The sequence below is a fragment of the Ruditapes philippinarum genome, unplaced genomic scaffold (genome assembly GCF_026571515.1).
Source record: "Ruditapes philippinarum isolate M1 unplaced genomic scaffold, ASM2657151v2 ctg6975_1_1_1_1, whole genome shotgun sequence".
Classification (NCBI taxonomy): Eukaryota; Metazoa; Mollusca; class Bivalvia; order Venerida; family Veneridae; genus Ruditapes; species Ruditapes philippinarum.
Window position 1 is genome coordinate 104,068 of NW_026863786.1, and position 14,108 is coordinate 118,175.

At 31.8% G+C, this 14,108-nt stretch overlaps 1 protein-coding gene across 5 annotated transcripts in view; it reads left to right on the forward strand.

The window, feature by feature from the left end:
* The window catches only part of LOC132723333 (flotillin-1-like), a 34,612-nt gene extending 21,077 nt beyond the window's left edge, over positions 1-13,535 (forward strand). For 2 of the 5 annotated variants that reach the window (XM_060708017.1, XM_060708014.1), the window contains exons 6-12: positions 818-913; positions 5,188-5,340; positions 5,930-6,111; positions 7,541-7,724; positions 8,318-8,482; positions 8,985-9,038; positions 10,526-13,535. In XM_060708017.1, the coding sequence (XP_060564000.1) occupies positions 818-913; positions 5,188-5,340; positions 5,930-6,111; positions 7,541-7,724; positions 8,318-8,482; positions 8,985-9,032 (828 nt within the window). In that variant the 3' untranslated portion in view covers positions 9,033-9,038; positions 10,526-13,535. Of the gene's footprint in view, positions 1-817; positions 914-1,313; positions 1,410-5,187; positions 5,341-5,929; positions 6,112-7,540; positions 7,725-8,317; positions 8,483-8,984; positions 9,039-10,525 lie in introns of all 5 variants that reach the window. The other 3 variants (XM_060708016.1, XM_060708015.1, XM_060708018.1) reach the window with 2 other exon arrangements.
* The last annotated feature ends 573 nt before the right edge of the window (positions 13,536-14,108 follow it).

Here is a 14,108-nt window from a genome sequence, read left to right on the forward strand (position 1 = left end):
CTTAATGTAGTCTTTTTTGTGGCTTGATATGTTAGAAGTTTGGATATGGTGAATTACAAACCATTGTATATTTGAACTGTTTAATAATTTACAGTCTTGGTTACAAAGTGAATGAAGTTCAGCGTATTGTTATTGTATATATGTATAATGAAGCTTTCAATATTTATTGCAGGCATTAACAATGACATGTGTGGAATATGAATGCTTTTAATTAATTAACATTTTTTGTTTATTTTAGATCAATGCTTGAATGTTTGATTGTTTTGACCCAATTAAGGTTTACAAACCCCTAATGAGTTGGTCAATACTGACTTTAGTCAGATTATGCTTTAAACCATTCATAAAAGTACTGTATATATAGATGTCAACATAAGTCTATAATTGTACAATACTTCTATTTACCCAAAGTCCCAATTGCTTTCTTTCTTTCTTTTATTCTTTTGCAGTTTTCATTCTACCTACTTTTCACTTTGACATCGTTATTTGAAAAAATACTAATTTCATATGTAGCAGTCATGCACATTGGGGTCTGTAATCCTTAACTTGAAGTTTATATATCCAGTAGCAGATTATGATTTTTGTCTTTTACTAATACAACTTTTCCATACAGGTAACAGTCATGTTTATAAAAGAGAAGACAATTTGAAAAACAAAAACTTATCAGTGATTTGTTTTCCTGTAGATGATTTCTTCTTGAAATGTGGAATTATGTCAGTGTTTTTGAGGTGTGGCTTTATCAGTATTAAAATTTGAAGTTAATAACTTGATCAGTTTTATAATTTGCCAATTGAAATAATATAAATTGGGATTTTTCTAGGGCTATCTACGAGCACTGGGTATGAAACGAACAGCAGAGGTACAAAGAGATGCCAAGATAGGAGAAGCTGAGGCTAAGAAGGATTCAGGAATTAAGGTGACCTGCACTGTCATTGGTCTAGAGCACCTGTCAATCACAATTACAGGCATTGGAGGCTGGCCTATACATATCGTTATCAAATCATCATGCAGGGGTGTGGCTTAGATTGAATGACTGGCAGATAAACTGAAACTTTAGTAATGATAAATGATGAACATACTTCTTAAAGATTAAAAAATGGGGAGCCATTTAATTTTGTCATTTACATGTGTCAGGGAGGAATAATTTCCTACATTTAATTGATTAGATTGGTATTTTGGATGGTAAGAAGGAGTTATAAAGTGCCATATCATTCCTGACAAGCTTCACCCTGTGGTATGCTGGTAAATAATCGTCATTTTACATCTAACACCTATGATACCTATGTCTAATAGACACCCTCTTCTATCAATATTAGGGCTACTTAAGGTCCCTGGGTATGGCTAGGACTGCCCAGGTGAAAAGGGACGCTAGAATTGGGGAGGCGGAAGCCCAAAAAGATTCCGGAATTAAGGTTGGTTATGTGTTGTATGACATTTTGAATGCTGTCATACAAGTGAACTGATGGAGATGTAAGATTCGACGTGTATGAGTTATATTACATATTATTACTTAGGTTTTGTTGTCGAAATATCCCACAAATTATGGATTTTCTACATATTGGCCTGTCTAAATAGCAAAAAAAAAATTTATAATTTTCGCCTGATCAGGAAGGGTTAACATTTTTGAATTGATATTTTTAAAGAAATGTGAATTTAATTGTCTGACATATTTATTGCTTCATAGAAAAGCTGCAGATAAATCTAAGAAATCAGTCAAAAAAAATTAACTTTATATCCATGTATAAAAAATTTGTTATAGGAAAAAGTAAACATTGGCATTTATGCAGAAATTTATGCTGATCAATTCACAAGTAGATTCATATTTACCCTCAACTTGGAACTACAGTCCAACCTCAATTATTGAAATTGCCGGGGGAATGAAAATTTACTTCAAATAATATTGAAAGGATGCAACTAATATTTCTAAAATTGATATAATAAAAAAACAACAAAAACACTTACATCTCTGTATAAATGTTCTGTGGTTAAAATTGTATTAGTTTATTTAATGCTACCTCAATTCTGTTCATAAATTTAGTGTTTCCCAAATTTTGTTATGCATGAAATATTAGCTTCTTCATTAGACTGTTATAAGACCTGATGTTATGTTTAAAGGTACACCTCCAGAATTACACCAAAAATAACAGATTGTTATTTTACTAAATGTACCTGGCAGGAGACAGACATCGAAGTAATGGTTAAAGTAATATCCCTCTGTCAAACTTTCATCTCAGAGGATTGTACCAACAACTCTCATTATCTCAATTATGCTGTAACCGTCAGAAAAAAAAAAATTAATAAGTCATGTGGCCGTTTGTAAGACTCGATGCGAAATCAATTGTTGTAGAGAAATTTTGCCATACCCAAAGGCAAATGGAAATATACAAGTTGTAATTAACAAAAGATTGTTGCCCAAAGATGACTCTTAATACTGAAAAATCTAAAAAAAAAAAAAAAAATCGAAATAAACAAATATATTTCTATAAAGATATTGTTGGGAGGAAATCATATGACATAGAGGAAATCATATGACATAAATTTTGATCAAGAAAACCCAAAACTCAGGTTTATCAATGTCAAGATATAGATGGTTGACTGTATTTTCTATCAAGATATCAAGAGTTGACTGAATTTTCTGCAAAAACTGTATCCTTTCATTCATTGGTTGAAATCTGGAGGTGTGCTTGTTTGTTGTCCATCTTTGTTATTTATTTTATACAGTAGCAATAATTTTCTTTCTAGAGTCTATTCATACAGTTTTCTATTCACAAAGCATGCTGAAATTTAAATGCATATTAAGTGAGATTCTTGTACCTGTAAGTTATAGAAAGCGCATTGAGACACAAGGCTATCTGATTTGTATGAGTTGGAAAATCAGAGTGGGCCCCCGAGTTAAATCATATTGCCAAGTGTTTTGATGCTCTTTCTCTTTTGTATCATAGGCAAAATTAAAAACAGTTTTCCTGTTGCAAAATATGAAACCCCCCAAATAAATGAACCCTCTGAATATGATATTCTATAATTATCCATTCCCAAGTTGTAACAATAAGTAAACCCCAGAAAAAATGTAGTCAATCAATGAGCATGCTCTATTATTATCCCTGATATATAGTGCGGTAACTGGTGTGCCGGTAACAACTACCTGCACTCCAGTCAACGCACTATGATTTTATGGGTATACGATTTAACTGACTTATTTACAATAGAAAGGTCACTAAACTATGATACAATTTCATATAATTAACACTGTATTTATTCATGACACTGTTAGAAATAGTTATTCTTGGCTCTTGATGTTGATAGTTTTAAAGTTATTTCATTCTAATTATATATATAGTCAGCATGGAGGGAGTGAGGGCATAGTAATTAGTTAAGTTGTCTCCCTTACTGTACAGTACAAAAGCCTATAAACATAAAATTGAAATTTCTTAAAAAGATCGATTTGGGAACTGAAAACAGAAAGATATGCAACAGATAATTGATTTATATATTCAGAAGTTAATTGAAAATCTTTTTTTTGCTATTCTTTGCCACATATGAGTGAAAAACATTGTGAGTGAAAAGCAATTCTGATTTTAATGCTTTTCAATTTTATGTCATTTGGGATTTAAAATTTTGCACATAAATAATTAGTCTAGACCTACATGAATTGGAACATTTATCACTGCTTTATACAGTGGTGGTCGTGTCCGCTCTGAAACTTCAGTATGCATGAAAGGATTTTAATTTTTCTTTCACATATGAATTAACCATAGTTGTATGGTGTGTCGCGAACAAGTCTCAGGTATTACAACTAAGGTCAAGGTCACTGTGGGGGTTCAAACTTTGTCATTTTTTATGTAACATAGATATAGAAGGTGGTGGTCCTGTCCGCTCTGAAACTTCAGAATGCATGAAAGTATTTTAATTTTTCTTTCACATTAAATAACCATAGATATATGGTGTGCCACAAACATGATTCAGGTTTCTATATCTTAGGTCAAGGTCACTGTGGAGGTTCAAACTGTCATTTGTTATGTTATATAGATATAGATGGTGGGGGTCGTGTCCGCTCTAAAACTTCAGTATGCATGAAAGTATTTTAATATTTCTTTCATATATGTATGGTGTGTTGCGAACAAGACTCGGGGTTTCTATGACTATGGTCAAGGTCACTGTGGGGGTTCAAACTTTGTCAATTTTGATGGTGGGGGTTCAAACTTTGTCAATTTTGATGTTAATTTACATATAATCATAGATGGTCTTGTCTGCTCTGAAACTAATATGCATGAAAGTTTTTATTTCACTATGAAATTATCATGAATATATTATGATGTGTTGCCCTTAAGACCTGTGTTCCTACGCCGTAGTTCAAGGTCATTGCTGGGGTTTAAACTTTTTCAATATTTATGTTATATACATATAAATGGTGGTTGTTGTGTTCGTTCTGTAACTTCCATATACATGAAGTCACCATAGATGGAAAATGTGTTGTGAACAAGACCCAGGTTTCTTTGTCTAACTTAAAGGTCACTGCTGCGGTTCGAACTTTGTCAATTTTTACCACCACACAACATGTAATAGGTGGTTTATAACTAAAATCCTTCAGGGGGCATTTGTCATGTTCTGTGACAGCTCTTGTTTAAGTCCAATTCTGTCAAGTTCATATTAAATAGATAAACATGGAGAATATTTGAATGTCATATTTGATCCTGATCCATAAATCATAGTGAACCTGGGGTCTGGTAATGTTACAGTGTTGACATGGCTTACAACAAAACATAAATGAAAAGTAATTGTTCGGAAACAGACTGCCAAGTTGAAATTATTAAGCACATTTAATATAAAATATACTTTTTTGAATGGAGCCAGTGAATCTTATTAGCATACACACTTATATCATATCTTCTTGTAATTATTGCCTTTCTTGGATTGTGAAAAGGTAGAATGTGAATGATAATGTTATCACAATGTTTCTGCTAATATAAAGTGTTGGGTTAATCCATGAGAAGATTATTTCCTAGTGTAGTGTGATTACAGAATGTAAAGAACTTCCATTTGCAAGCTGTAATATTTCACTTGGCCTGTTTTTTCTATGGCTGCAATATGTCTTAATAATATTTTAATCATAAAAACAAGTGACCTACTTAGTTATTAACAAAAAAAAAATCAAAGTTTTCTTGTGTTTAGTGTAATAATTGATATAAATAGGAAAGTGAAGCAGAGGAAAAGAGAATGGCCTCCAGGTATGCCAATGATATTGAGATAGCTCATGCTGAAAGAGACTTCCATCTTAAGAAAGCAGCGTACGACAAGGAAGTGTTCGCCAAGAAAGCCGAGAGTGACCTAGCCGCAGAATTGCAGGTAAAAACCTTATGTTTAAAATAGATTGATCACATTTTAGTCTGCTAATATAACACCTGATAATGTGATCTTCATCCTAACCTTTAACAGCCATTTGTAGTGATCTTTAAAACTGTGAAATAAAATAATTCTTCACAAATGTTTTTGAAAGGAAATATGTCTACATGTGATGTGTGCTGTAAGTGCATTTATAGAATTATTTTTAGCTTGACTTTTTTAGAAGAAAAAAATTAGAGGTATTGTTAGTTATGTTGGCATTCCTGTTGCTGTTCGCAAACTTTAAGGCGGCCTTCAGCTATGTTTCAAATTAAGTATTTTAGTAATTTTTATCTTCTAAAAATGCATCATATTACTGTAAAGACTTCCTCAAAACAGTGTCTCGAGAGCTATTTGTAATGCTTTATTGATGTTCGTTTCTAAAAATAGAAGATCTGGAATTGAATTGCTCACGTTTTCTGTTCATTAAATACATTTCCTACTTTGATTCCACAATTGAAAATTCTCCTGATAATAAATGTATAGCATCCAATCTATATGGCAAAATTACAATAGAATAATGGAAACATTTTTTCTCGGTGTAAAATTTCAGACTGCAAAGACGCGTCAGATGATAAAGGATGAGGAGATGCAGGTCAAGGTCATTGAGAGAACTCAGCAGATTCAGCTTCAAGAACAGGAAATTACACGACGTGAGCGTGAGCTGGAAGCCAAGGTCCGCAAACCAGCCGAGGCGGAGAAATACAAGATGGAGAAACTGGCTGAAGCTGATAGGTAACTAACCCTACATGTTTATCTAACTTCAACCTTTTATCCATATTGGTAGAATTTCTTACATTTTAAAGATTGTACAAAAGATCATTATGAGATCATTAGGTATATGATGTTCAGGTTTTACCTTTAGCTAAGAATCAATATACTGTAAGTTGGCAGTTTACTATATAAATGTGTCTTATCTTTAAGTTTTTAGCTCACCTGTCACAAAGTGACAGGGTGAGCTTTTGTGATCGCTTTTCGTCCGGCGTCTGTCCGTCCGGCGTCCGGCCGTGTACTTTACTTTAAATGACATCTCCTCATAAACCACTAAGCCAATTTCATCCAAACTTCACAGGAATGTTCCTTTGGTGGTCACCTTTAAAAATTGTTCAAAGAATTTAATTCCATGCAGAACTCTGGTTGCCATGGCAACCGAAAGAAAAAACTTTAAATATCTTCTTTTAAAAAATCCTAAGAGCTAGAGCTTAGATATTTGGCATGAAACATCTTCTAGTGAGTGTCTACCAAGTTTGTTTAAATTAAATCCCTGGGGTCAAAATTGGCCCCGCCCCAGGGGGTCATTGTTTTTCCCTATATGCATATAGTAAAAACTGAAATAATCTTCTTTTAAAGAACCTAAAGAGCTAGAGCTAAGATATTTAGCATGAAACATTTTCTTATGGGTGTCTACCAAGTTTGTTCAAATAAAAGCCCTGGGGTCAAAATTGGCCCCGCCCCAGGGGGTCATTGATTTTCCCTATATGCATATAGTAAAAACTTAAAAAATCTTCTTGTAAAGAACTCAAAGAGCCAGAGCTAAGATATTTAGCATGAAACATGTTCTAATGGGTGTCTACCAAGTTTGTTCAAATTAAGCCCTGGGGTCAAAATTAGCCCCGCCCCGGGGGTCATTGATTTTCCTTATATGTGTATAGCAAAACTTAAAAAAAGCTTCTTTGAAAAAACCCAAATAGCTAGAGTTTAGATATGAGGCATGAAACATCTTCTAGTGAGTGTCTACAAAGTTTGTTCAAATAAAAGCCCTGGGGTCAAATTTGGCCCTGGGGTTTAAACTGGCCCCGCTCCGGGGCCGCTCCGGGGCCCTATATACAGGTGAGCGACCTCAGGGCCATCATGGCCCTCTTGTTTATTTTCCCTGTAGTGTTACATATAAACTCCTTTGAAAATGGTTGCTCACTTTAAGTAGTGTGTTGGAATCCCATGAAGGGCATAAAATCCTTTCATTTGAAAAAAGTAGACATTGTTGGCGCCTGTGACAGATATATAGATCAAACATTGGTCTTCTACTTTATTGATAATATTCATGTAGAAACATCTAAAGTGGCAGATTGTTGGTAAGAATGCTGAAATAATTTATAACTGAACTATTGTAATAATCTAAATCTAATAGCAGAAAGGAAAAGATCATGGCTATCTATTATTTCAGGAACCGAGTTATACTGGAGGCAGAAGCAGAATCAGAGTCGGTACGTGTGCGCGGGGAAGCGGAGGCGTACGCTATCGAGGCGAAGGCTAAAGCTGAGGCTGAACAGATGGCAAAGAAGGCAGACGCATGGAAGGACTACCAGGATGCTGCTATGATAGACATGATCCTGGAAACATTACCTAAAGTAAATCATTTCATACAGCCGTATTATGACAACACTTTCATAACATGAATTTTTAACTTTTGGTTCAAATTCAGCTAGGAGAAAGTATTACTTTTCAAAGTTTTTTTAATTATCAGTGTTGATAATTCTACATTTTTTTTATGGAAAATAACACTCAATTAAGCAATTATTTTCTAACCTTTACCATAGCTTAAGTTTTGCCATTTGATTTTACCCGTTTTGTTTTGGCTATTTTTCTATTCTCCCACCCCTATTATATATTTACGTATTGAGAAATTATTATTGGCACACTGTTGTTTAAGCCCATTGTGTAAGCCCATTGAGCCATTACAGAGTTACATTTTGCTTTGACAAAAAAAATAACATAAATGAATAAATGAAAGAAAGGAACCTTGCTGATTAATTTCTTAAGAAATAATAAATTTAAAGAAATATTTTAGAATTGTTTAGAAGATTTATAGCCTGTTTGATACATAAGTTTAACTTTCATAAGGTTGTATAAGTTGATTAGAAACCATATTCAAGTTTAAAAAAACCTGTTTTCTTACAAAAGATATGGTAAAGTGTTGTTGTTGTTTTTTTTGCCGTGACAGGTTGCTGCTGAGATCTCGGCACCATTGTGTCATGCAAAGAAGGTTACCATGGTATCAAGTGGTAAAGGAGATGTGGGAGTGTCTAAACTTACAGGAGAGGTGTTTGACATTATGGAGAAGATGCCAACAGTTGTTGAGAAGCTCACTGGTATCAACATTCAAAAGGTTGGTCTATTAATTGCTTATATCAAGGTTAAAGCTGCACACCCCCAGATGAGCCAAAATATTTCAAGACAATCAAGTTTTGAGAAAAAATGTTCTAAAAATTTTTGGAATGTGAAAAGATTCAAGTAATAACCAAGAAATTTGTAAATGAAGAATGTGCACAGGGCATTTTAGGGGAAATATTAGATTTTTTAGGGGAAAATATACCTATTTTGGGCTAGGGAAAACAGCCTTTATTCAGCTGTAAAATACAGGGAAAAAAATCACTGTCTGCTCTTATCTAATTGAGTTTCAATGCAACTTTCATGGTAATTTATTGTATTATGCTATGTTTATTTCACAATTTTTCAATGTCACTTTTATTTCTTAAGAGGCTTTCATTTAATTTTGGTCTCCACTTTAAAAGAAGATATTGAATGATATTGTTATTTAAACAAATTACTATATAATTGATATGTAAATAAAAAATGACATTATTATAAAAGTAAATTTAATTAAATAGTCCCAAGTAGTTCATCATCAAGTAATCAAAGTAAAGGAAGCAAATTAATCTGAGGTAACCATGTTCAAAAGTGATTTTTTTTTTAAAGTTATTGTTCTTTTTTTTTTAAGCTTGTTGATAAACTGTTTTAAGATTTGGTTTAGAGGTTGGCCATGACTAGTAATTTTGTGGTCAGTGGGTCAAAGGTTAAGGTCACTGTTGTCTGGAACCTTTGAAGCTTATAAGACCAATAGCTAGAAAAACACTTTGGCATTCAATTCAAAGATTTAAATCGTAGGTTTGCCCTGACTGGTAGATAACCCCTTTTGATTTTTAGTTCAGTAGGTCAAAGGTTGAGGTCACAATGACTCTATTTCAAAAATTCTTGTCCTTTTAAATTACTTGAGAACGAATAATGCAAAGGTTTTTTATGCCCCGAAGTATTCTACCTGGGGTGGGGTTATAGAGATTTGATTGGCAAACAGTGGAATATAGTCATATCCTATTGACACATTGCTACTTATGATAAAGGTTACTTGAGAGCTGTTCTTGTGACTCATTGATTTGGCCTCATTGATGTTGGCTTTGCTTGTTTCCTTCCGCAAACACACTTGGCATTTAAGATAGCAAATTGTTCCCAAATCTTAGACCAGTTGAATATAAGCAATTTTCAAGCTATTTTGCATCCAGGATTCAGAATTTCTGCATTCCTTGCCCTTGTCAAATCTTTTGCCAATTTTCAGGAAGTTGATGATTATTGTGTTTAAACTGTATCAGATTGGCCATGTTTGGTCTGTTAAATTTTGTTTCTATGTTATACAAGAATTCTTTCTTTCTTGCTGTTTAGAATTTAAATGAGTTTTTTTTTTAAAACAATTTTTCTTGTCTTTTTGACTGATTGAGACCAAAAAATAATCCAACCATAAATAGTTGAATATTTCCACCATTTTTACATCGATAATTGAAAATGTCCACCATTTTGTACATTGATTTTCAGTTTTTTGTTGGTTCATTAAGTTAAGAAAAGTACTCCTACATACTTATAAAATAATTGTTTTTCTGTTTGAAATAAATTCAACATGTTGTAGTGGCACAAGTTTCAAAATTTTCAGAATTCTGTAATTTTCCCTGAAACAAAGTTGATGATTTTATGACTGGGGAAGAACTTTTCTTATTCCAGACTCACACAATGAAAGATTTAATAATTAATACACAATGTATTACTGATAAAAGTTTTATCTAAATGTTTGATCATAAAAAATACAACCAATGTAAGTTCAAGATTAATACATGTCAACACCAGTACAGGTTTACAATACTTTATAAGTGCCATAAAACAATGAACCGCACCATAAAAAACCAACATAGTGTGTTTCTGACCAGCATGGATCCAGACCAGCCATGCAGTTCGCTACCAGTTTCTCTACTTGTAATAGGGTTTGTAGGCAAACTGCATGGATTCTGATCAGACTGCGCGGATGCAAACGCACTATGTTGGTTTTGTCATGGCGTGGCTCAAATTTAATACATTTGATATAATGTGATATTGTTTTTATTTTCAGAACATCAAGGCTACAGTAAGGCGTCAGTAAGGTGACGATAGAGAGAGATAGACCAGCATTGTGTGACATGTAACATTAGAAAAGTGAATATTTACCATCAAATGTTAAACCACGTAGAATGATACACAGATCATAGAGGAATCTTCATCATTGTCTTTTTTTTATACAATTTTCATATTGAATACTCGATATTGTGTAATCTTGGTGTAATATATAACTTTTTCATGAATTTCGTCAAAGTGTTGTACAATCAAAATCTACGTTATACTTTCGTTTTACTGAGTATTTCTTTCGTGATGAAGTAGATGATTAAATGGTTTGATTAGTTGTTTTTTTTCACTCCCATCTTGTTTGAAGAAATGGATGTAGAAATTTCAAGAAATTTGATAGTATCTTAGTTTGATTTTTTTTATTCCTTCAAAATGGAAATGACAAGAGAAAGAAATATTTATGACAAGAAATGTTAGATAACAAGTTATTCTGACCAGAGAGGAACCCGTTTTATCTAGGTTTGAGATTTTCAGTTGTACATGTTTACAAAATGCCATGAATTGAAATTTTAGTTTGTGAAATTCTGAAGTATTAATATATGTTTTCACTTTTATTATTTATATTGCATTTATTTAAATAAAGATAAAAGATATTCAGAAAAGTTTTAATCATGTAATTAATGTATTGAACAAATACCACATTTATCATATTTTGTATGCATGATAATGTTTGTAATAGTAATATTTGTATCACATGATCTATAAATAGAACTTCTGCACTTGAGAGTCACATGGTGTCCTTATAAAGTATAAAAACACAAACTGTAAACAAAATCAGTACATTGAAAAGTTTTGCCTTATGTTTCATTGATAATAGGTACCAAAAAGTTTGTCTTTTTATATCACCCTCAAGCATGTTATGCGAACATATACACATGTAGTACTAAATATGTAATTATATAATGGTCAACAAGTTTTTTTTATGAAAAATAACATCAAGAATCCATCAGATTTTAATTTCATGGACACTGTAATTTCATGGACACAGTTATTTCATAGACACGGTAATTCCATGGACATGGGGAATATTTAACTGATGATACCTTTTCTATGTAGAGAAATGAACATAGTTGTCCCATCATTTATTTTAAAAGTAGATAAAAGGATTTCCCTCCATATTTTAAGTAAATCTCTAGTGTTCACTAAAATATTTATCTAAAAATAGATGTTAGAAGTTTACACATCTAAATATAGAGTTTCTACACATCTATTTATAGATTTAGGTTTTTTTAACTGTTTTTGTACATATTTGTTTCACTACCTCCTATTGTTTTTATTTCTAATCTGACCCTTTTAAATGAATATGAAAGCATTAAATTGTAAGGAAAATTTAAGAACTTTCTTGTAATGAATGTTTAAAAATGCTCAGATTTTTTTTCCCTCTTTACTTTGATAATCTACTTTAAGTCTGTTTGGCAGCTATTACTAAGTTTGTTGTTTTATTGTGTAAAATACAAGGCTACTCTTTCAACAGGGATATCTTTTTGCTCATGACAAAAGTTTTAAAAGTCTGTCAAAATTTCTTATCTTTTGCATTATTCTTTCAATCAAATTTTGTATGATTTGTTTCCCACTAAGTTAATTTTGATGGCAAGAACATAATATATATTTTTGGATGAATTTCAATGACACAAATGTAGGAATAACTTGTAGGGAAAAGAATTTTCAGAAAAAATATGAAGACAGATTACTAAAGCAAACTTGAAATATAATTGATTAGTATTTATTGATTTTATAAGATTATTTTAAAATTCTCTAGTACAGGAATACATCTTACATGCTTTTTGTGATGCAAATGAGATTTTTTCAACGAAATCTCTAGCATATTTAAGTTATTTCCCTTATACTGATTAAGTAGGTCACTTAACTAGGTAGACAATTAAAGCATTTTCATATTTGCTATCTTTCATTTTAGTTTTTTATTACCCATACAGATTATTTTATATAATGTAGGCATGTATTTTATATTATTTGTTTACCTTTAATTATTATGTATTGATTAAAAAAACAACATCACTTTCATGGAATAGAAATGTGCCTTTAAGTTTCACTTTTAGACTGAAATGTTAATTTTCAAATTTTCAGTAGGAAAAAATCAGCAGAAGACAATATTGCCAGATTCAGGACATTATTTGTTTAAAGTTGCATTAAATTTTGCATGGTAGCCTTAAAACATATGCCGAAAAAGGACCATAAATGTCATAAAATAAACATTTCAATCAAAGTCTGTGTAAGATGCTATTAATATCTTATGAATATTAATTTGAACATTTATGTTTTTATATAACATACACATTTGTAGAAAATTTAATATTTTTGTAACAATATCAAGACAACAGATAGCCTGTCTTTTTTTCCGAAGAATTGCTCAAAATGACATCCAAAACTAGGAAAAAGTTTAATTGTTAGTATATTGAAATAAAGTGACGTTTTTTTTTAAAGACAAAATACAGTGTTCTTAATTTCTTAAATCAGTAAATATATTGTAAAATATTCTTGAATCTTGAAAAATGGCATGTTTAAATGAATTAGCAGTGAAAATAAGGTGAATGTGAAACTAAGAACTACATTGCAATATGTAAATATTTATACTTGACTCGTACTGTTTTAATTTGGTCTTATTTTGGATGCTTGTGATTTTGCATTTCTTTTGCGTTATACATCTATATATATCAATAGTGTGTGTAAAAACTTTTCGTAAGTTTTCGATAGCAATGCTCAAAAGATTCACATTGATAATTTCCAACAAATATTTTAAAAAAAATCTTTTTTGGATAATAACTGCCTTTTTTGACTACATTGAAAAAGATTTTTCATAAAAATTGATACGGGAAAGAAATCATCAGTTTCTGTTCAAAAATACATTTAACAGTCGATACATGTTTTTTACGATTTTTTTCTTGTATACAAATCATTTCATTGTACTATCCATGTTAGTGAGTAATAAACATAATATCTCACACTTTTCTTACTTGTATTATACTTCTACATGTACTGCTGTCTGTATTATCACGTCCTCCGCCTCTACCGTATTTTACACCCATGTTTCCCACTCACTTGATGTATTTTAATGTGAGTGAGACTAAAAGTCTTGGAGCACACACTAAATAACGTATTCCTGTATATACCGGACAAGGCGCTTGAATGATTAAATGGCAACTTTTCACCCAAAGAAATGACTTTAAAATGTCTAATTTACCTCTTCACACTGATTTTTATAATACTTGCCCATTTGTGTTGTCTTGATAACCTTTTAAATCTGCTGAATTTATTAAATGAAAGTGTCATCTGAACTTTTCTGAAGAGTCCATTCTGTGTCAAAGGGATTTAAGTATCAAAATACAAAATTGAGCCATTATAGAGTCTGGTCAGACTGCTGGCAATGCACGACTGTCAATAATATAGCTAGAAATTGTATTTCCAACTATTGACTAGTATTTTTGTTACTTTCTTTTTGCAACAATGGTGAGTACTGAGGGACATCATTTGATTGACAGGAATCTAAATGTTTAGAGCAATTACCTAAAAAATGT